The 24,212-nt window shown below is 36.8% G+C and overlaps 1 protein-coding gene across 2 annotated transcripts in view; it reads right to left on the reverse strand.

The window, feature by feature from the left end:
• PSD3 (pleckstrin and Sec7 domain containing 3) overlaps positions 1 to 24,212 on the reverse strand; it is a 483,052-nt gene that overhangs the window by 247,271 nt on the left and 211,569 nt on the right. For both annotated transcript variants that reach the window (XM_023216635.2, XM_023216636.2), the window contains 2 exons: positions 22,642 to 22,754; positions 20,676 to 20,734 (listed from right to left, as the gene is read on the reverse strand). In XM_023216635.2, coding sequence (XP_023072403.1) covers positions 20,676 to 20,734; positions 22,642 to 22,754 — 172 coding nt within the window. The remainder of the gene's footprint in view (positions 1 to 20,675; positions 20,735 to 22,641; positions 22,755 to 24,212) is intronic.

Genomic DNA, 24,212 nt, shown 5'->3' on the forward strand with positions numbered 1-24,212 from the left:
GTCTCTTTGTTTCTGATTTTATTGATTTTGGTCTTTTTTCTTAGACTAGCAAAAAGTTTGTCAGTTTCGCCTTTTTTGAGACGAAGTCTCATTCTGTTGCCCAGACTGGAGTGCAGCGGCATGATCTTGGCTCACTGCAACCTCTGCCTCCTGAGTTCAAGCGATTCTTCTGCCTCAGCCTCCCATGTAGCTGCGACTACAGGAATGCACCACCACGCCCAACTAATTTTTGTATTTTTAGTAGAGACATGGTTTCACCATGTTGGCCAGGATGATCTTGATCTCCTGATCTCCTGATCTGCCCACCTCGGCCTCCCAAAGCGCTGGGATTACAGGTGTGAGCCACTGTGCCTCGCCAATTATGCCTATGTTTTAAAAAACTTGACTTTTTTTTTGACCTTTTAAATTGTTTCTTAAAATCTGAACTTCACTTTTTATGCTCTGACTTTCCTTCCACTAATGGTGCATTTTTTTTACCTTGCTTTTCTAGTTCTTTACAGTGTTTCATTAGATTGTTTACCTGAAATCTAAGTTTAAGAAAACCTTAATACATAGTAACTATATTTATTGGGTACACGTGGTATTTTGAAATATGCATGTAATGTGTAATAATCAAATAAGGATATTTTGGATACCCATCACTTCAAACATTTACTATTTCTTTGTGTTGGGATTTCAAATCTTCTATTTTGAAATATTCAATAATTATAAACTATATTCATCCTGTGGTGATATGAAACAATAGGACTTATTCCTTCTATCTAACTACATGTTTCGATTAATCTCCCTTTATCCCACCACCACCACTATCCACAGCCTCTGGTAACTATCATTATACTCTCTACGTCCATGATACCAACTTTTTAAACTCCCACATGAGGGAAGAACATACAATATGTCTCTTTCAATGCCTGACTTACTTCACTTAATATAATGACCTCTAGTTTTATCCACGTCACCGTAAATGCCAAGATTTCATTTTAATGGAAGTGTAATATTCTATTATGTATATGTGCCCCATTTTCTTTGTGTATTCGTAAGGTGATGGACACAGATTAATTCCATATCATGGCTATCAAAAATAGTACTGTAATAAATACAGGGATGCCCTATAACCTTGACAGTAATTTCCTTACATTTGGATAAAAACGTAGTAGTGGGGTTGCTGGATCAATGAAATTACTCCTGGGTTAAATTTATTCCTAGGTGTTTTCTTTTGTAGCTGTGATGAATGGGATTACTTTCCTGATTTTTTTCAAGTAGCTCATTATTAGAGAATAGACACTCTACTGAATTGTGTACACTGATTTTCTACCTTGAAACTTTACTGAGTTCATCTATCACATATAAGAGTTTTAGGTAGAGTCTTTAGGTGCTTCTAGATATAAAATTACATTATCTGAAAAAGGGACAACTTGAATTCCCCTTTTCAAATGTGGATGCATTTCTTTTGCCTGGTTACTCCAGCTAGGACTTCTAGTAGTGAGCATCCTTATCTTGTTTTAGCTCTTAGAAGAAAGGATTTCAGTTCTGCCTGAGTATGTAGTTAGCTGTGGCTTTGTCATACATGGCCTTTACTATGATGTGTTCTTTCTATGTCTAATTTGTTGATTTTTTTTTTTTAATTACGAAGGGATGCTGGATTTTATAAAACCCTTTTGTTTGCATTTGAGACGCAAAAATACATATTAAAAATGTAATTTTTGACCTTTTTGTGATGTATCATGTTTACTGATTTACATATAATGAACCATCCTGACATCCCTGGAATAAAACGCACTTGATCATAGTGAAAGATCTTTCTATTGATTTGTTCGATTTGGAGTGCTGGTATTTTGCTGAGGATTTTTCCATCTAAGTTTATCAGGAATACTGGCCCATAGAGTGTTTTTTGTTGTATCCTTATCTGGTTTTGGCATCAGGGTAATTCTGGCCTCATGGAACAAGCTAGGAAAAAACCCCTCCTCTCCAATTTTTTGAAACAGTTTGAGGAGAACTGATGTTAGATAAGTTTGCAGCACTCAGCAGTAAAAATCTCCTGGGCTCAAGCTTTTCTCTGTTAGAAGACATTTTATTACTGACTCAGTTTCATTACTCGTTACTGGTCTGTTCAAGTTTTCTGTTTCTTCATGGCCAAATATTGGTAGTTATCTCATGTCCAGTAACGTATGTTTCCTGTAGGTTCCAATTTGTCCAGATAGTTGTTCACGATAGTCTCTAACAATCTTCTGTTTTTGTGGGGTGTAAGTTTTATTGTCTCCTTTTTTGGTTGGGATTTTATTTGTGCCTTCTCTTTTAATCTTGGATAGTCTATCCAGCAATTTATGAATTTTGTTTATTCTCTCAAAGAAAAAAAAAACCAACTCTTCATATTTCATCGATCCTTTGTATAGCTTTTTTTTTCACCTCTAATTTAGTTCTGCTTTGACTTTATTTTCTGCTGTTAATTTTGTATCTGGTTTGTTCTTGCTTTTCTAGCTCCTTGAGGTGCACCAACAGGTTATTTAAAATCTTTCTATGTTCTTCATGTAAGTATTTGTTACTCTTCAACATTCTTTTATCATGGCTTTTGCTGTATCCCATATATTTTGATATGTTGTGTTGCCATTTTCATTTGTTTCAAGAAACTTTTTGTTTCTTATTCCTCCTTAAATCCAATGATGGCTCATAATTTTGGCTTAATTTCCTCATATTTGTACAATTTCCAAATTTCTCATTGTTGATTTCTAGTTTTATTCCATCGTGGTCTGAGAAGATACATGATATTATTTCTATTTTTTTAATCGTTGAGACTGCTTTTGTTGTATAACAAATAGTCTAGCCTCAAGAATGTCCCATGTGATAATACGTATTCTGTAGCTGTTTGGACACTATGTTCTGTAAATGTCTATCAAGCACATGTGATCTAAAATGAAGTTTAAATTCCATGTCTTTTTGTTGATGATTTGGCTACATAACCAGTCCAAGGATGAGAGTCAGTTGTCGAAGACACCTAATCTGATTTTATTGGAGTCGGTCTCTCCCTTTAGATTCAATAATGTTTGCTTTATATATCTGCATGTTCCAGTGTTGGGTGCACAAATATTTAGAATTGTTTTATCTTCTTACCGAATTGATCCCTTTACCATTATAGAATTGCCTTCTTTGCCACTTTTTGACTTAAAGTCTATATTATCTGATATTAGAGTAGCTACTCATGCTTGCTTTTGGTTTCTGTTTGCATGGATTATCTTTTTCCATCCCTTCACTTTGAGTCTATGTGTCTTTACCACTAGAGTCAGTATTTTATAGGCAGTATATAGTTAAGCCATTTTTTTGTTGTTGTTTTTCTCTTCAGCCAATCTATTTTTTTTTTTTTTTTTTTTTTGAGACGGAGTCTCGCTCTGTCACCCAGGCTGGAGTGCAGTGGCTGGATCTCAGCTCACTGCAAGCTCCGCCTCCCGGGTTCACACCATTCTCCTGCCTCAGCCTCCCCAGTAGCTGGGACTACAGGCCCCCGCCATCTCGCCCGGCTAGTTTTTTGTATTTTTTAGTAGAGACGGAGTTTCACCGTGTAGACCAGGATGGTCTCGATCTCCTGACCTCGTGATCCACCCGTCTCGGCCTCCCAAAGTGCAGGGATTACAGGCTTGAGCCACCGCGCCCGGCCCCAATCTATATTTTTTAAGTGGGGAATTTAAACTGTTTACATTCAAGATTATTCAGTACTTAATTCCTGTCATGTTGGGAATTATTTTTTGGTTTTGTGTATCCTCTCATCCTGTTCTCTTATCATTGTGGTTTGCAGGTTTTCTGTAGTAGTAACACTTGATTCCTTTATTTTATTCATTCAATCATTCATTCATTTTTGTGAGACAGAGTCTTGCACTGTCACCCAGGCTGGAGTGTGCAGTGGTGCAATCTCGGCTCATTGCAAGCTCTGCCTCTTGGGTTCATGCCACTCTCCTGCCTCAGCCTCCTGAGTAGCTGGGACTACAGGTGCCCGCCACCAAGCCTGGCTATTTTTTTTTGTATTTTTAGTGGAGACGGGGTTTCACTGTGTTAGCCAGGATGGTTTCGATCTCCTGACTTCGTGATCCACCTGCCTCAGCCTCCCAAAGTGCTGGGATTACAGGTGGGAGCCACCGTGCCCAGCCAAAAGTTTTATACTTTTATGTATTTTGATTATGACAGATATCGTCCTTTATCTTCTAAATGCAGGGCTCCCCTGAGCATTTCTTGTAGGGTCAGTAGAGTGGTGATGCACTTCTATTTTTCCTTGCTTTGGAAAGCATTCATTCTCCTTCATTTTTTATATCTTCCCCAGGTATAATATTCTTGGCTGACAGTTGTGTTTTTTTGTTTGTTTTGCTTTCTACCACTTTGGATTTATCATTTCAGTTTCTCCTGGACTGTAGGTGCCAAAGTAATTACATCGACCACATTGATTTCTGATTAACCCCAGTTCCAAGAAGGCCTCTAAGATTTCCAGTTTATTTTTACTCGTTAAAGAGCACGTACTTACCATAAATCCCATTCCTAGGTCAAAACAATCTAAATGTTATTGTACCTGCTATAAACAATGCTCTTAAGCAGTTGTCCTACACAGCCCTTCTGATGCATGCATACCCTTTTTCTATGGCATACAAGCCCTCAGTCTTGGGAATAAAGGCACAGAGATGCACCATCTTTGTCTCTTGAGGTACCTCCCAAGACACAATCCCTATTAAATGTTCCTAAGTCCCTATTAAATGTTTCTAAGAAACTGAATTTGTCAGCCTCTTTCTTTGGCCTCTCATATTCTTGGAACTTTGAGGGTAGGGTTGTATAGACCTTTCCACCGTGGAACATGGCCTGTAAGGTTTCTGCTAAGAAATTTGCCATTAGTGTGATAGGGATACTCTTCGATGTGACTTGACCCCTTTCCTGTATTTAGAATTAATTTTCTTGGACTTTTAACAGTTCGACTCTAAAGTGGCATGGAGAAGACCTTTTGGGGTAGAATATATTTGAAGATCTTTGAGCTTCCTATATCTTGATGTTTGTATCTCTTCCAAGACTTGAGAAGTTTTTACCTATTATTTCGTTAAATAGGTTTTCTATGTGTTTACCCATCTGTTCTCTCCCAAGAAAATTGCAAATTCCAATATTTGGTCACTGTATGTGTTACATAAGCTTTCTTCATTTTGATTTTTTCTAAAAATTTTATCTGCTCAGGTTATTTCAAAAGACCTGTCTTCATGTTTACAAATTCTTCTGCTTGATCTAGAGTCTGTTGTTGAAACTCATGATTATATTTTTTATTTTACTCTTTGAATTCTTCAGCTTCAGGATTTCTATTTAATTTCTTTCTGACATCTTTGTGGAATTTTTCATACAGATTGTGAAATGTTTCTTTTCCTTGTTCAATTGTTTTCTGTAGTACCTGGGTTTTCAGAAATATTATTTTGAATTCGTTATCAAGTATTTCATAGATTTTTTAAATGTCGGCATCTGTTGCTGGAGAATTGTGTTCCTTTGAATGTTTCATGCTTCCTTGATTTCTCATGTTTCTTGTGTCCTTACATTTATATCTATGCATCTGGTGTAACATTTGCTTCATCCAACTCTATGGATTGGGTTTTGAAGGGAAAGACATTTTTTTCTATAGAGCTATCTATAGTGTTGTTTGGGTAACGCGTTTTGGCTTTGATTCTGGGTGGGAGAAGCAGTGCAGTCTCCATATGACTTCTTTGTCTATCTTTAGCATCAGTGGTGTCTATGAGTTCCTCAGTGGATAAAGCTGTGGCTCTTAGTAAAGGTTGTAGTGAGACTTTGCTAGTGAAAGGGACACCAGACAGGCCAGTTCTTAGGTAATGATCACGGCAACTGTGGGACGGATATGCAGGACCTCGGTCAACACATGTGGATATTGGTAAAAGCAGGTCAGTCGGACCAATCCTTGGCCTTCAAGTGGATTGTCTGTGTGCTAGCAGTGGTAACAATGGGCTGAATGAATGGATCCTCAGGCCCTTAGGTGGCATGCATAATGTCTGTGGCTGCAACAGCAACAGAGGGCTAACTTGGGGCCCCAAGTTACAGCTTTAGGTGCCAGCAGTGGGGGTACAAATGGCCTAGTGGTCATCACCAAGCCTCCAAGTGGCACGCAGGTGAGTGGCACATGGCTGTAGGCAGGGCAGTGGCAGTCTCACTTGGTCATGCTATATAATCCTTTTTATATTTTGTTGAATTAGGTTTGTTTTTGAATGCAAGAAATATTCATAAGGGATATTCTTATTATGACTTGTCTCATTTTGGTATCAGGGTAATAGTGCCCTCATAGAATTATTTGAGAAGTGCTCCTCTTTTTTTCTGAAGGGTGTAAAAAAACTGATGTTAAAACTTCTTTAAATGTTGATGCAATTCACAGGTAGAGCCATTTAATCTTAGGCTTTTCTTTGTAAGAAGTTTTTTGATTACTAAACTCTTCACTTGCTAAGGATCTATTCAGATTTTGTTTCCTCGTGAGTTTCAGTTGTTTTTACCTTTCTAAGAATTTGTTCATTTCATCTAGGTTATCTAATTTGTTGATATATAGCTGTCGATAATACTCACTTACAATACTTATTTCTACAAGGCCAATAGTAAAGCCCTCTTTATTACTGATTTTAGTAATTTGAGGATTCTTTATTCATGGTCAGTCTAACTAAACTTTTGTCAGTTGTTGATCTTTGTAAAAAATAAACTTCTGACTTCATTGCTTTTTCTCCATTACTCTTCCATTCTCTATTTCATTCATCTGTGCTCTGACCTTTCCTTTCTTTGGACTGAGTTTGCTTTTGTTTCTTTCATTAGTTTAGATTGTAAATTTGACATTTTTCTAAAATACAGCAGTTTAGAGCAATACATTTGCAATTCAGCAATTCATCAGCTATGTATCATAAGTTTTTTATGTTGTATTTTCATTTTGCTTTTTTTTGTTGTTGTTGAGACGTAGTCTCACTCTGTTGCCCAGGCTGGAGTGCAAAGGCACGATCTCAGCTCACTGCAACCTCCATCTCCTGGGCTCAAGTGATTCTCCCTCATCAGCCACTCGAGTAACTGGGACCATAGGTGCATGCCACCAGGCCTGGCTAACTTTTTGTATTCTGAAGTAAAGACGGCATTTCACTATGTTGGCCAGGTTGGTCTCGAACTCCTGACCTCAAGCGATTTGCCAGCCTTGGCCTCCCAAACTGCTGGCGTGAGCCAGTGCTACTGGCTAACATTTTTATTTTCATCACTATCTTTTAGTTCCTCTTGTAAATTTTTTTCTGGAACCATTAGTTACTTAGGAGTATATTGTTTGACTACGATAAATGTCCTTTAAGTGATTTTAATATCATTCTATTATGTCCAGAAACAAGTTTTGTATGTTTTCAATCCCTTTTTGAGACTTCTGTGCTGTCCTTGAGCATTTTCCATGTATACTTTAAAGATTAATCTCCTGTTGTTAGATATCTGTTAGATCTAGTTGGTTTTTATGTTTTTCAAGTCTATTTCCTCGTCGATATCCTGCGTGGTGATTCTAAACATTATTTAAAGTATGGTACTAATTTCTCAATAAAACTAGTTCTCCCTCCAATTCTCTCTATTGGTCTTTCATGGCTTATTATGTATTCAGAAGGAATAAAACCTTTTCCCTACACTCACACACCCTTCAACACAATAGTTACTGAAGTATGTGGGGTTTCTCCACATACACAACCAATTCTCCAGCAGACACCAGTTGGGTGTTTTCTAATTCAATTATAACACTATGTATCTGCTGATATCATGAGATCACAAAGGTTAAGGGCTCAGTCCTACAAGATCACCCCAAGTTTCAGATGTCAATTGGTAGCAGTGGCTTGTCAATTATACTTCTGACTAATCAGCTATAAATGGGGGTTTGCAGGATCATCTATCTGGGTTTAATTTACTAGGGGGGCTCAAAGAACTCAGGGAAACATTTATCCCTTTAATATCAAAGATATTACAAAGGATATAAACAGTGAGATAAAAAGATACACGGAGTGAGGTCTGTAAAGATCCTTAGTGTTGGGACTTCTGTCCCTGTGATATTGGGATGCCTACCTTCCAAGTGCATAGATGTACTTGCCAAACTCAAAGCTCTCCAAACCTCATACTTGAGGTTTATACAGAGGCTTTATAACACAGGCATTGTTGATTAAATCAGTAGCCATTGGTATCAACTAAACCTTCAGCCGATTCTTGCTCACTGGAGGTGGGGTGTGTGAGGAAAGAGGGGAGGCTGAAAATTCCACCCCTCTCATCACACGGTTGCTTCCTCAGACAAGCTGTCCCCATGCTGAGCTCATCTAGGAGCTCACCAAGGCTTGCCTAGTTAGAATAAACGATGCTCCCATCATCATCCAAGGCATTTAGGAGCTCTGTGTCACAAGTCCTGTCACTCAGGACGTTCATTTCAAGAACCAGAAGCAGAGATCAAATCTGTATTTCTTATTTATCATAGTATCACAGAGGCTTATATTGATTAGAAGTGTTTTATCAACTTGATGAATTGACTACTGTAAAATGTTCTTCCTTGTTTCTAGGAAAAAATATCTTACCTAGACCTTCTGGATCGCTTGCCTCAGATTCTATATTAGCAGTTGCTGCCTCACCAAGCATTTTATGTTATGAAGACAGTTTCTTTCCTAAAACTTCATAAACCAAGTTCTGCTAGCTTCCAACTTGTCTTCTGCAGCTTCCTCACCTCTCTCAACCTTCACAGAATTGAAGAGACTCAGAGCCTTGTTCTGGATTAGGTTTTGGTGTAAGGGAACACTGTGGCTGCTTGGATACCCTACCTACACCACGAAAACTTGCCCTGAATCAGTAATAAGGCTGGTTTGTTTTCTTATTCTTGTGATCACTGGAATGGTACTTTTAATTTCCTTCAAGAACTTTTCCTTTACATTACAACTTTATTAACTGTTTGGTGCAAGAGGCCTAGCTTCTGGCCTATCTCAGCCTCACTAAACAATCATTTCTAGATTTTGATTTAAAGTGAGAGGTATGAAACTCCTCCTTTTACTTGAACACTTAGAGACCATTCTAGGGCTACTAATTGGTCTAATTTCAATACTGTTGTGTCTCAGGGAATAGGGAGGCCTGAGGAGAGAGAGATGGGGAATTGCCAGTCTTTGGCGCAGTCAAAACATATACATTTATCAATTCAGTCTGCCATCTTACATGCGGATGGTTCCTTGAAAAACGGCACTGATAGACTCGCTTGACACAGGGTTGCCATGAACCTTCACTTTGTTAGGAAAAATGTTCAGTAACTATAAGGCATAATAAAGCAAAGGACAATAAAATGAGATATACCTATACTTAAACTTACAATAAGTAGTTTCCAACTTTAAACCTGAAGAAGAGATGCTATCTTTAAAAAATTCTTTTGGGAGATTCAGGAACAAGATATTTAAAGGCTACAGAGTCAAAAGGGTTTTTTCAGGACACCATTAATTTCTACTTTAAGGAATAAATGAAAACATCATTTAAGTAATAACTATCGTATTTCATAACATTTTAAAACAGTAAGTCCATGAAGCTGTTTTGGTCTATGAAGTCATACTTCATCCTAAATTCAGATTTATTTTAACTGCTTAGTTGGCACTGCCTTCTGTCCAGTTTCAACAGTGACCACAGCATTATCTATGTCAGCATAAAGATAGCAGTTCGACTCACGTGGACTTTGAAACAGCCATTAGGAAAAACGGCAGTTAGGCGGGCAAGATGGACATACAGATTCAGACCAACAAAAGCCGATTCAAATACTTGGAGTCCTACGCAGTAAGTAAGCATTAGTACAATCATCCAATAGACTGTGCCTTTTCTTACCGATGCAGAGAATAAAGATAACCAAGAGATGTGGTCGTCTATGTGTTAAAAATGTCCAACAACTTCTTGAATGTTTGACTAGCTGAAGTTGCTTACATCTGTTTATTGCACTCTTTGACTCACTGATAATTCTTCTAGGCAAAAATTATTAGGAACAAAAGGTGAGGAGTCAGATCAGACCATTTTGCTGCTTACTGGCACATATTTAAACACCTTCCTTCCACTCAGACCTTTATACCATTTCCACAGGGAGTAAAAGTAAAATGAAGTCTTTGTCATCAAGAAATACCCCTCATGATGTCTGGATTTTTTTCTCCTTGTCATGTACCAAGCTGTATCAATTATTTTAAAATACTATTATTCAGGCAAACACTACTCAATAAATACAGTGGATTCTAATCAGTGATTTTATGTCTCAAGAATTCGTAAGTATCCAAGAGAAACTCATACACTGACATAGTTCTATTCATTTTCTTCCCAAATTAGTTTTGGATAACTTTGCATAAAAGTAGCTCTGCTCTGAAACAAATGTTGACCAGCTGCATGCCAATGAAGTATTTCAATAGTACCTTCTCCTATTTTAAATTTCTTCCCATTAAATAAATAAAGCATGGAGATTTGAAAATGCCTCCTCGGAGCTTGCAGTGAGCCGAAATCCGGCCACTGCACTCCAGCCTGGGTGACAGCGAGACTCCGTCTCAAAAAAAAAAAAAAAAAAGAAAATGCCTCCTGTTGCACTGAAAGGCACAGAAGTGGTACCTTGAAATCGATACATTTTCTATCAAAACAGATGCAACTAAAGATGAAACTCTGGATCATTACCTTTCAAATCAGTAGGCATTTCAATCAAACTTAAAAAATATCAAATAACAAAACAGATGACAAAATGGAAAATAAAAGAATTCTATTTGGAACCCCAAAATTCCAGGCAGGCCCAATTCTTAAATATTTAGCTAATCAAGGTATCGTCCTTAATGGGAGCAAATATTAATCAAAAGTCAAAATACTCTCTATATCGGGGCTTATGTCATCCCATGACAATTTAAGGCTACTCTCTGTATCGACAGTATTATCATTTTCAAATGTTTTCTTATGATAAAAAGATGTTTTCTCTGTGTTCGTTTAAAGATACATTAAATGCCCTTTAAAGGAAAGTTCCTTGATAAATTTATCATTTCCGGAAAAACTTATCCTCGATATGTTTAATACATTCCCATATACAATTTTTAGTAAAGAGTTTGGGGGAAACAAGCGTCCAAGCTCTAGCAGGTTTCATGAACTAAGGGCAAGAGTCCAAAACAGACAAGTTCTGTAAATTTCTATAAAGGATCAGAGAGTAGATATTTTAGGCTTTCCAAGTCATATATTCTGTTACAGTTATTCAACACTGTAATTGGTGTGAAGATGTAAACAACTGGGTATGGCTATTTACAATAACAATGATTTACAGAAACAAGCCCCAGATGGACTTCACCTGTGAGTCATAATTTGTCCACCTCTCATCTTAAAGAAAACCAGAAGGAAGTGGTATTGGTATTGAGGACAACATTGTGAGTGAGCAGGCAAACAGGTTAGGCACCCCGATGTATTCTATTCTCCAAACGCAGGTTTTTGCTTTGTTAAAATAAAGGGCATTTTCCCCCCACCGTAACAGAGAAACAGCTCCCAACTTCTGTGGCAATCATGAGAACAAAGGCGAAAGGGAAGATGGAGAATCTCATTCATATCAGGAGCAGCCAGAAACCATATACAAGCTCCAGCACCACACTCAGCATACGGGTGACCAAGACTCTTTGAGCGTGCCTGAGCGTGCCATCCCTGGCAATGGAACCTTCTACAAAGCTCTGACTATTGCCTAACTTAAAAATCAGCCCTAGGAGAGCTGTGAATAGGCCAGCTGTGTCAATTACGTATTCACCAGGAAAGCAGACAACAGCATATGCTTAGATCCAGAGGTTGAAGAATTAAGCATAATGAGTCTAAAATTCTTCATTTTTAATAGTGTCAGGTCTGGAAGCTTTGTGGAAAACATGCTTTCAGAGAAACTAAAATCCCTCCTCATCCATTGGTAAAATCTGGCTTCATAAATCTCAGGATATTAAAAACACAGCAGGCATACTCTCCCATATGACAATTCCACCTCCTCCAACATGTTACAATAAATGGTGGAAAGGCATACTACTGATTTGGTAATTACTTCGGTTATGTGACTCTGCTGAAAGCTCCTGTTTCACTTTTATTTTGTACGTTTTGCTATCAAGTAAGTTTGATTATGCCATGCTGCCCTCAGGTGTCCATTTCTTTTTAAATATATGATTGGTAGGCAAAGGAGGACCCCTTGTAAATTTTCAAACCAGGACTACAGCGGATATTCAGTGTGCTCTTTCATAAACCCTAATCACAGAGCTCATTTAAGTGCTAAAAGCTCAACATTTAGGAGTATCTGATATGTCATTGGGACTTTTCCCACCTGTCCTATAATACCCTACCTTTGAAAAAGGAGCTAGAGTGGTAAAGAGAAAAAAAGGAACTAAAAATAGTACCTCAGCACAATGGTTCTCAAAGTGTTTCAGAGACACTGTTCTAGATGTCCGTGAGGTCAACCCTATTTTTACAGTAACACTAAAAACATTTTTTTCGTTCTCTCAAATATACAGTGGAGTTTTCTAGAAGATACATGACTTCTGATACAGTGCAACCAACTATTAACAAAAATAGATATGAGAATCTAGCCATCTTTTACTAAGCCAAATATAAAAAGATGAGCAACAATCATAAGCACTATTCTTTATTTCTCACGTAGGGAAGTATAACTATTATTCGTAAATGTGTTATTCACTTAATGGGTTTTTAATGATTTAATGCAATTTAAAAATCTTATCAGTTTTAGTTTCAGATAAATGTTAAAATATAAACAAAAGATTTAGGGGGTTCTCAAACATTTTAAGAGTATAAAGCTATCCTGGGACCAAAAAGCTTGAGAACATTGAAATATCAGATTTCTATTGATATTTCCTAGAAAGCACTTCCCCTAACATTTGAGAAGATAAACACACCTAACTCACCGTCAAATTACAAAGACTAACCAAACAATTTTTAATTTGATTGCTGTAGCAGGACAGGCATTAAAGTAAGCAACAGGATTGGAAAGAAGAGTCAGGGGTTTCAGCCACCCTCATCCTCACTCCTCCCTCCTTCCTCCACAATCAATTTGCAAGAAGAAAGAGCAAAACTGACTTAGAATTTGACCTGCTTTCCCTTATCACATTCTATAACAGAACTGTGCCAATGTAAAAAGCTTACAATGATAAGAAGACTGAATAATGTATAAGTTAGATAATATGAGGTCCCTCAATGAGCCCCAGTGACACAACTGATTAAAGCTACCCTGAGGTATTTTGCATATATAAATCTGTTCTAAAAAAAGCAAAACTACCAAAAGTGAGAGGCTAGAGGGTGGGGAAAGGGGACAGGTGAAGGAAGAGAGGATGAAAAAAAGGAAAGAAGGCTTTCATTCTGAGAGGTCATAGAATCCAACAAAATTGACCAGTGCAAGATTAACCTATGGCATACTTAGATAAGGATTCCTATTAAAGTCTAGACCTTCGGTAATAGGATAGTAAATTCTATTCTAAAGTTCATTTTACAATTCAACATTTTTAGATCATGACATTTTTCTATAAAAACATTTCAACAACTAATGGTTAGGTTCTCAGGCTATTATTCCCCATATCCTTGTTGTAAAGACAGAAAGAGTATTGGTGAAAATGAATGCGAGACCCCACTAGAAACCCTCTGAAACTGTGAGATCTAGCCCTGATTCTTCTCTTAGGACCACTGAGACGCTCCAGGGATGACAGCCTTGGGGCCACTGTGTCTGGGAAGCTATGGTCAGGTAAAAGCATAGATCAAAAGCTTCTCAAGGTGATAAGCAACCTCAGCGAAGGCTCAGGATACAAAGATCAACGTGTGCTAAAATTGCTAGCATTCCTACACACCAACAGTTAAGCCAACAGACAAATCACGAATGAACTCCCATTCATAACTGCTAACAACAGAATTAACATACCTAGGAATACAGCTAACAAGGGAAATGAAGGACCTCTTCAAGGAGAGCTACAAACCACTGCTCAAAAAAATCAGAGGTGACACAAATGGAAAAACATTCCATCCTCATAGAAGATTGGAAGAATCAATAACATGAAAATGGCCGTACTATCCCAAGTCATTTACAGACCCAATGCTATTCCCATTAAACTACCATTGACATTCTTCACAGAATTAGAAAAAAACTATTTTAAAATTCATATGGAACCAAAGAAGTATCCAGACAGCCAAAGCAATCCTAGGCAAAAAGAAGCAAGCTGGAGGCATCATGCTATCTGATTTTAAACTGTACTACAAGGCTACAGTAACCCAAACAACATGACTGGTACAAGAATGAACACACAGACCAATGGAACAGAATAGAGAACCCAGAAATAAGACCACATGCCTACAACCATCTGATCTTCAACAAACCTGACAAAAACAAGCAATGGGGAAAGGACTCCTTATTTAATAAATGGTGCTAGAAAAACTGGCTAGCCATATGCAGAAAACTGAAACTGGATCCCTTCCGTACACCACATACAAAAATCGACTCAAGATGGATTTAAGACTTAAATGTGAAACCCAAAACCAATAAAACCCTAGCAGAAACTCTAGGCAATACCATTCTGGACACAGGCAAGGGCAAAAATTTCACGATTAAGATGTCAAAAGCAATCAGAATAAAAGCAAAAATTGACAAATGGGATCAAATTAAACTGTAGAGCTTCTGCATAGCAAAAGAAAGTATCAGAGTAAACAGCCTACAGAATGGGAGAAAAATTTTGTAATTTGTCCATCTGATAATGGTCTAATATCCAGCACCTACAAGGAACTTAAATGTATAAGGAAAAAACAAAGAATCCCATTAAGAAGTGGGCAAAGGACATGGAGACACTTCTCAAAAGACATACATGCAGCCAAGAAACATGAAAAAAACCTCAGTATCACTGATCAATATCGCAAATCAAAACCACAATGAGATACCATCTCACACCAGTCAGAATGGCTGTATTATTAAAAAGTCAAAAAACAACAGATGCTGGTGAGGTGGTGGAGAAAAAGGAATGCTTTTACAGTGTTGGTGGGAGTGTAAATTAGTTCAACCATTGTGGAAGACAGTATGGCAATTCCTCAAAGACCTAGAACCAGAAATACCATTTGACCTAGCAATCCCATTCCTAGGTACATACCCAAAGGAACAGAAATCATTCTGTCATAAAGATACGCACATGCAAATGTTAATTGCAGCACTTTTTACAACAGCAAATACATGGAATTAACCTAAATGCTCATCAATGACTGAATAAAGAAAATGTAGTACATATACAGAATGGAATGCTATGCAGCCACAAAAAGGAATGAGATCATGTCCTTTACAGGGACATGATGGATTTAAGACTTAAATGTGAAACCCAAAACCAATAAAACCCTAGCAGCAAATCTAAGTAATACCATTCCGGACACAGGCAAGGGTAAAAATTTAATGATTAAGATGTCAAAAGCAATCAGAATAAAAGCAAAAATTGACAAATGGGATCCAATTAAACTGTAGAGCTTCTGCATAGCAAAAGCTATGCAGAACATTTAAGTTCCTTGTAGGTGCTGGATGTTAGACCACTGTCAGATGGATAAATTACACATTTTTTCTCCCATTCAGAACCAGAGGTCATTATCCTTAGTAAACTAAGGCAGGAACAGAAAATCAATTATCATGTTTTCTCACTTGTAAGTGGGAGCTGAATGATGAGTACACATGGACACATGGGGCAGAACAGCTCACACTGGTGCCTGTCAGAGGGTGGAGGGTGGGAGGAGTGAGAACATCAGGAAGAATAGCTAATGGATGCCAGGCTTAATACCTGGGTGATGGGATGATCTGTGCAGTAAACCACACTGGCATTTGTTTACCTATGTAACACACCTGCATATCCTGCACATGTACCCCGACCTTAAAAAGTTATAAATAAAAAGATCTTTGCAAATAATAATTTAGGGGGGAAAAATAGGCAAGACAAGACAGACACGGCACCAAGGAGGTAGGAGAGAGGACTCCAAAGGAGAAGGCAGTGCTGGCACAATAGAAATTATGACCATGGCTGGAATCTAAGCAGGGGAAAGCTCAGAGAGAAAACAGAATGCCAACGATAGCTTTCATGGCAGAGGGCATCACAGATACAGAGAAGCACAGACACAAGAGGTATCCACAGGGAAGATATTATCCTGCACGAAGATGACAGGACAGCATGCAAATGTACTTAAGGCAGCTGCCAGTTACAATAGTGATCATTACAGATGCAGAGAGTTCTTGAGGATATTAACTATAAGGTTCATCAACTTCATGGAAGTCTGTGATGCTTCTGACAATGAAAATATAAAATAGCACAATGTGAAGCTTTAAATTTTTAAAATAATTTTTATAATAGTCATTTTCCACTACTGACAATAAACCAAATATTTATCCAGTATTTAAGATTTTAGGCTCCTAGAAAGCCAATGCAATAATTAATTTTATAGACTGGAAAAGAAATAATGAAATCCTACAATCTATCTCACACTGAACTCCACATGAATTTTTTTAACACTGTTCTGTTACAAAACCTAAACATACTTTCTTCCTTGACTATATTCTTCTCCCTACCAGTAAGTTGTACTAGCTATGGTTTTAGCCCTTATCAAACTTATAACCCAATACTAAAAACATTAGTAAGGTCCTGCCTCATATGTTAAACTCAGACCACAGGGGGCATGACACTCAACAAGCTCTGAGTATGTCAAGGGCAAAGTATACGTAGGATGCCTATCCCAATAAAGAGAGCCACCTTTGAGAACCACAACCAGGCTCTTACACCAACTGTACATGGTGGGCTGGCTCCTGCCAATACTGGAGAACAGAGGGACGCTGGATAAAACTGCTACTGAAAATCTCGAGCCTTGATGTTAAAAGGTACATTTTGTCAAAAAATCTTGATTAAAATAATGCCCTGGCTACTGCCTCTTACAATGGCCTGACCTTGGCCAGCCACTGACTTGTGTATCTCTTCTGACTTTCTAGTTGTGAAACTGGCCAACTGACTATGCTCCAATCTATCTCACTCCTCAGTGCTATGCAATTCTATATTTAACCCTCCTACCACCTTAGAACACCAGCCATGGGTGATAATCCTGGTAGCATGGTAGGAACGTGACTAAACTATGAAGTATAATAAGCAAGTTAGTTAGTAGTAACAAATAAAACACATTCGAAGATCTGTCCAGACAAGCAGTAAGTATCAACTTATTCTAACATATCACATCTTATTCATACCATTTCAAACAAGGTTTAAGAAAAAAGACTTTCAACTCTTTCCTTGTTGATAATTCAAGCAATAGTCAATAAAACTTACTTCCAATACAGCAAAGAAACTCTAGAGTTTAAGAGAAATGTATCTGTATGTACAGAGGTTTAATTTACATATGTATTTTGTAGATAAAGAGGCATTTTGAAAATAAAACAAATTATATAGCAAATTTGCCACATCACTACAATTCTAAGGGAATAAACTACTTGCAGACAAGTCAAAGCAAGTAGATACTATTGCTAGGAAAATGATCAATCAGTCACACATTTTTTTAAAAGCAGGTACTGAATTTCTCCCCCCAAATATTATATATACTTCAGATTGTTTTTCACCGAGCCTAATTAGACAGGCTTTATATAATCCAACATGAAATTAAAACATCTCCACAATGTTTTCCCATCATAGCACCTCAGCAACCTGCTACCATGTCTTCAGTGAAACCTAATGAGGTCAGCCTAGCCAACATCATCAGAGAGGACACGTGGCTTCCATGAACATTGCCTTATTCACTTCTAATCCTTACCCAAATAGCGAAGAGTATGGAAAGGAGGAGGCACACAAACATATATACATATATATGTATATATATATACATATGTTTGTTGAAGGGGAAAATTAGAAAAAGAGAGGCATTTCAACATGTCACATTAGCTAAGTGTAAGTATAATATTAGTACACATTCCATTATTTTATTAGTAAGGAAATTAGCAGGCCAAACCAAGGCCCATATCAATGCATTTTCAGTACATCATTCCTTAGAGTAAAGGGAAAAGATTCACCAAGAGCAACCAAAACAAGTTAACCTCCCAATAGGGGAGTCAGTCGTCCCCTATTGAAAGCATATGAGGACAGGCTGGTCTTGGCACTTCTTAGAGAGATCATGCTGCAGTACTGCTATCACAACACAATGGTAAGGAAAAAAAGAAAAATGGTTTATTAGTATACTCCCTATGAAGATTATTCTGGCACTGGATCAAGTAATGGGTGGTCATATTCTAGGTGGCATAGCATTAAGGAGAAGGTGAAAAGGAGCAGAACAGTAGAAATAAATCATTTTATCTCCTGTATGATTCGATTTCATAGGGGCCATGCTAATAAGTCAAACAGACACTATAACAACAACAAAAAATTCAGGCAATCATGATGCAAAAGAAGCTACATCCAGAATTATGGATTAAAAACTTACCACCTAGAAGAATAATGTATTTTTAAAATGAATCCAGAGGAGAAAGACAGAAGAAACACATTTACATGGTTAGTTCTTATGATAGCTACTTTATATTTGACAGACTTGTAACAGCATGCATTATAGAAAACTAATACAGAAAACGTAAACAGACAATCCCAAGGATATCGCACACATTTTTATAAGAGAGAACTACTCATCACCAAACACATGATCCTCAATATGACAGAGATTCACTGTTATTGATAATTTTTCTCCCTCTTCTGTCAGTAATTTTGCTACTATTGCCAATTAATTATCTGTGATTGGCCTAATTCAAGATAATATTAAAATGTTAATTTATATAAACTCTCTTCCATCCCAGTTGCCAAGAAGCAGGATGCTTCATCTAATCTCCTTAGAATTCCTTGTAAGTGTAAAGAAGGGCAAATGTCCTAGATTTGCAGCAATAAACCTGTAGCTACTGACACCAGGGTGTCCACAGCTTATCTAGCCATCAAGCATGCTGAGATATCTAGTAAAAAATAACATCTTTATTGGTTGCTACATTTCAAGTTATGAGTAAGATACATGCGTATGTGAAAGTATTACTAAAGCTATTAACTTTTAAAAAACACAATCAAGGATTTAGTAGAAACAAATTACCAAAAGTGTGACAAAAGCTCTAAGAGATCTGCAACCTTTAAACAGAAATTGCAATATTACTGAATTTTTTCCCTCCCATCATTAAACATTTTCTCAGTTAACAGATGCTAAACATACAACTCTTACATGTTGATGGAACCTCAAAATATCTAATGTGAAGACAATTCTTCACGCTGGTGATCACTGATTTGGATCAATGTTATACGTGGCCAAACACAGTCAACATTATCTCCTTTGGCCAGAAAGGTTAAGGGAAAGAAGGCTGCAAAGAGCAACTGCTATCATCAAACAGGCAGACGACGCAGTGAAAACTTCCTCGGCCAGTAACAGGCAAAGAGTGGTCAGGACAATCCACTGACTGGCCATCCCCTTAACAAGCTGGATGAATGTTACACTGTGATACCCACGTCAATGTTCACACCGTGAAATGCCTGCATTTCCACATGATATATTAGCAGTGCTATTGCCCAAGAATGCTTCCTGAAAGGATCTATATTCTCTTAATCTGTATTGTCTCTGGACACGTGGTACATATGTTTACAAGTGATTCTAAATTCACCTCTTATAAATGGCAAAAGGAACTTTCTAGCTGAGTATTTTGAGATCTGTTAAAATGATGTTAAAATTGGGATTCTATCACACTATCTCCTCTTTGCTTTCTGGTGGTGGAACCCTTTCTCCCCTGAATCCCTTCCTCTTTCAACAGCTAGTCCAACTTAATGGTCCCATAGAGCTCCACGGTGCCCTTCTTAAAAGGGAACACTGTGTTTTCAAAAAAAGGAAATTATGTGACTAGCAGAATATCTAAATATCAATTCTTTACATGTAATTTTTAAATTTTAAGATACATTACAGCAAATCAAGGGATAATATACTCTACGTGGACTTTTTCTTCAAAATGAAATTAGAATTTGTTAAATATGGATTAATCTATATTTACTTAGAGCAAAAATTACTTCTTAGTCCCAGGTTCATTTATTTTGAAGAGTATTATGAACAGTTCGAATAAATGCTAAAAGTCTACTTCTACAAAACTTGCAAGTGTATGTACAATTACACATTTTAAAACTCTATCCTCTATCTTAAGTAGATGATGAGAGAATGATTAGATTATTTTATTATTTCAACTAGTAAAAGACTAGGTAAACTGAGGACCACAAGAAAGCCTGAGTTATTCAACTCACTATGGTATGTAGTGAAAACACGATTCACATTTTCAGATCTAACTTATATTCTCTCCATTATTACCTATCAACTGTAATTCTCAACCAAAAAACAAACACAAATAAAATCTCTGTCTGCCATCTACTGGACAAAGAAGATACAGAACACACACATTACGGCTAAAATAACTCCAGGAACCAAGACGATACATTTAAAATCATACTCTGTGCTAGTGTGTGAAATAAAAAAATTATTTCTTTTTGCAAAGGTTTCTTTTTATTCACCTGCCATGGGAACCATGTAGAGAATGAGGAACAGGGAGGCAGAAAATAAATGTGTACAGACATAAAAGTGGAAATAAGCCCGACATGCTTTGGATGTAAGTTTCACAAATCCGTACTTACATGGCCATGTAGATCTGTATTAAGAAGCATTATTGCACAGGTAAGGCAATGGACTCCATCTGAAGAAAGACACAAGAAAAGAAAGCATGAATTCGCTTTTTACTGTTGGACTCCACCTTATCATTAACAGGACACATTCAGAACCTATGAAAACAGTACTGTGGCTAGGTACAGGCTTATCTGTTTTAAGAAACAAAAAATGGATGAGAATAATTTCCCTATAGAAAGAACCACAATGCACAGAACTGGACTCCACTGTTGATAAACTGTTCTTACCTCTCTGGAAGACAATTTGGTAGTACACATGTAAAGCCTTCAAACAGTGTCTTTTGACACAACAAATTGGCTTCTAGGGTTTTGCGCTACAGTAATAATTAAGGATCTATACATAGTACAAGGATATCCAGACAAGCATTGCTTACAATGGAAGACAAGTAAATATGATCCTCTAAAGACACATTTCTGTTAGGTTGAAGTCATATAAAAATGTTCTCCAAGTAAAGATTCTCATTTCCAAACATTAGAATTAGTTCTCCTTAGTCTCACTCTACTAATTCTCTATACAAGTACAGTAGATAACAGCAGTTTCAGATGCGGTAAAAATCTTACGAATTTATGCTAAATTAGAAAGGTCTAATTACTGCACTCATAAATTAAAGGCAGGGTATTTTTAAACGATAAGTTCTTTAGTATAGTAGGTGATTTCTGTTATCAGTGTCTCTAAGTAGATGCTACCAAATGGCTAAAAGTGTATTTATTCTAGTACCATTTTATTATCACAAGTTCTACATATATTTAAAACAAATTCTCCAAAGTATTTTAAGAACTCAGCAGCCAACTCTCAAATATCCTTCTCAACAGCCAATTAAGTACACGAATTCATATTTCTTTTTTTATCCAAGAATGTAAACATCTTCTTAGATTTCCAGAAGGTTCTCAAAAAAACGGCCCGCTTTTCTCTCTTTTCTTCTCTGGTCAGGGCTAACGGTGACAGAGATAGTGAATAACTGGTCCAAATAGCATCAGTTTACCCATAGGAATGTGGCCTTAACCAGGTGATGAATTAACTTTGACTACAGCCTGGGGGATGAAGAGAAGGTAGAGGCAAGCACCTTGGCCAATACCAAGCACATTATCAAGGTTAATCGGCAATACTGAGGCTGAGAGGTCATTACTACTTCTTGTGAATCTAGTCTCAGTGATTTACTCCATAATCTTTAAGTTTATGAAAGATTTTCCAATTGAAAGTCAAAGTGCTTCACTTCGAACACCAAAAAGTGTGCTTTATTGCAGGAATTGAAATGGAGGAAAGATGTCTCTTCAACAAGGTAGGTCCACAAATGAACAGTTTACAATTAAGTTGTTTACTTTGTAAAAATAGTATAATAAGCATAAATTCATAGTTTATGAAAATTATCAACAGAAGTTTGTGGTATCACTATAATTAATATCAAGCAAAAGCACTAGAGACACAACGCAACCACCAGTGAGATTTGTTCATGTTTCCAAAACTAACCCCAAAACTCTGGATACATGAGCTTTCAACAAGAAACGTAGAGACCAAATGTATAAGAAATAAGAAAACTGAAATTTCATTTAATTACATAACATCTTAGAGTGACAAATCATGAACAATTTAAAGTATGCTGTCATACTAGAGAAGTGGAAAACAAAATAATTTAAATAACAGTAAAGGATAGCATGCTGTCCTTAAATATTATCCTTTTACAGAATATTTAATGACATAAGAAAATGTTCACAATGAAAGAAAATGCAGATAAAAACAAAACTCTAATTCCAATTTGACATTAAGTATTAAATAGACTAGAATGAAGTAAATAGAAGTGTTAGTAGTTATCACTAGCTAATTGAAGTTACATAATTTCTCATAGTAAAATTTAACTTTCATAATAAGGAAAATAACCATTGATATAAAATAGAAATTCAAGGATTTGTATCAGATTACCTTGTGAAGCAATAGTATCCGGGTTACAGTAAAAATATCTATTGGAGAAGTGTATTAAAACTCTCTCTCGTTCTTGAGTTTCTCCCACGAGAGAAAATGCTTTAAAGAAATACCTACGAGAGAATTAGAAATATAAAAAGTGAAATTTTAGAAAATGCTATCACACTGTTTGATAGTTAAAAGTCAATTTATACAAACCTAAGATATTAATTATACAAAGTAAGATATTATAAAGTTATTCTCTGCCTGCAAACAAATCATTTACTAGATAGCCATTCAAGATAAACTTGTATTAGTACTTAAATTCTATAAAAACACTTTGGAAGGCCAAGGCAGGCATTCACTTGAGGTCAGGGATTCAAAACCAGCCTGGCCAACATGGCGAAACCCCATCTCTAATAAAAATACAAAAGTTAGCTGAGCGTGGTGGTGAGTGCCTGTAATCCCAGCTACTCAGGAGGCTGGGGTAGGAGTCGCTTGAATCCAGGAGGCAGAGGTTGCAGTGAGCCAAGATTATGCCACTGCTCTCCAGCCTGGATGACAAAGGGAGGCTCCGTCTCAAAAGAAAAAAAAAAAAAAAGTCAACTTATAAGACGACAGGGTGATAACAGAGTGGTCAATACATCAAGAAAGCCTTGGGAAGGTAGGTAATTTCCTCATTATGACCAAGTGTCAAGTAGCCAATTTTAAAAAGTCAGATAAAGAAAAAAAAAAGACCACTTAAGACTCAATACATCATCATAAAGTCTAGATTTTAAAACTCTACACGCATCAGGGTGCTTCTGTAATTTTGTTACATGATTGTCACCTCTATTAAAGCCACTATAACTTACATTGCTTTGTACACAGGAGATTTCTGTTAATTTTATTATCACATTTTAATATTAATTTGTTATGGGAGCAGGAAATCGGGAGATATAAGTAATTTATTCCTTACATAATGAAATCAGTTTATGTATAAAAATATCTGTAAGTTATAGGAAGTGTGCCAAAAACCACACACTAATCTACTCAGAGTCACTAAGAGCACTGTTTATTTGAGATTAATCCAGATGACCCTCCACTGACAATGTAGATCCATTTTCCTAAACATGAGATAGGAAGGAAAAAAAAATCATTCAAAATGTCTAAGAAATCTTACTATTGTAAGAAACACACCATAAGCTTCATTTCTATGAAAATTTTGCCTTCTTATTATAGCTATAGTTAAGGTTAACAAACTGTATTGACAAAACTTTAATTTTTCTTAACTTTGATAAACTACATCAGAATGCAAGGCAAAAAAATACATCTTTCATCCACTGTTAACTGTTTTTGTTAGAAAGCCTGAGTACCTCTGTTGCATGAAAAGAGTCCCGCAATAAATCACTGGAGTACTACACTCCAGTCCAAACATCCTCCCTTCACCTCCCAGGCCTCAGTTTCTTCATTTGTAAAATTAAAGGGTTACGCTAGCTGATCTCAGAATTCTTCCAGACACTGACATTTTATAAGTAGTGTTTAAAATTAAATGCTTACTAGGTGTTATCTTCAGCTACTCTTAGAAACTTGCAATACAATATAATGTAAAA

The sequence above is a fragment of the Piliocolobus tephrosceles genome, chromosome 7 (genome assembly GCF_002776525.5).
Source record: "Piliocolobus tephrosceles isolate RC106 chromosome 7, ASM277652v3, whole genome shotgun sequence".
In the NCBI taxonomy this organism is placed as follows: Eukaryota; Metazoa; Chordata; class Mammalia; order Primates; family Cercopithecidae; genus Piliocolobus; species Piliocolobus tephrosceles.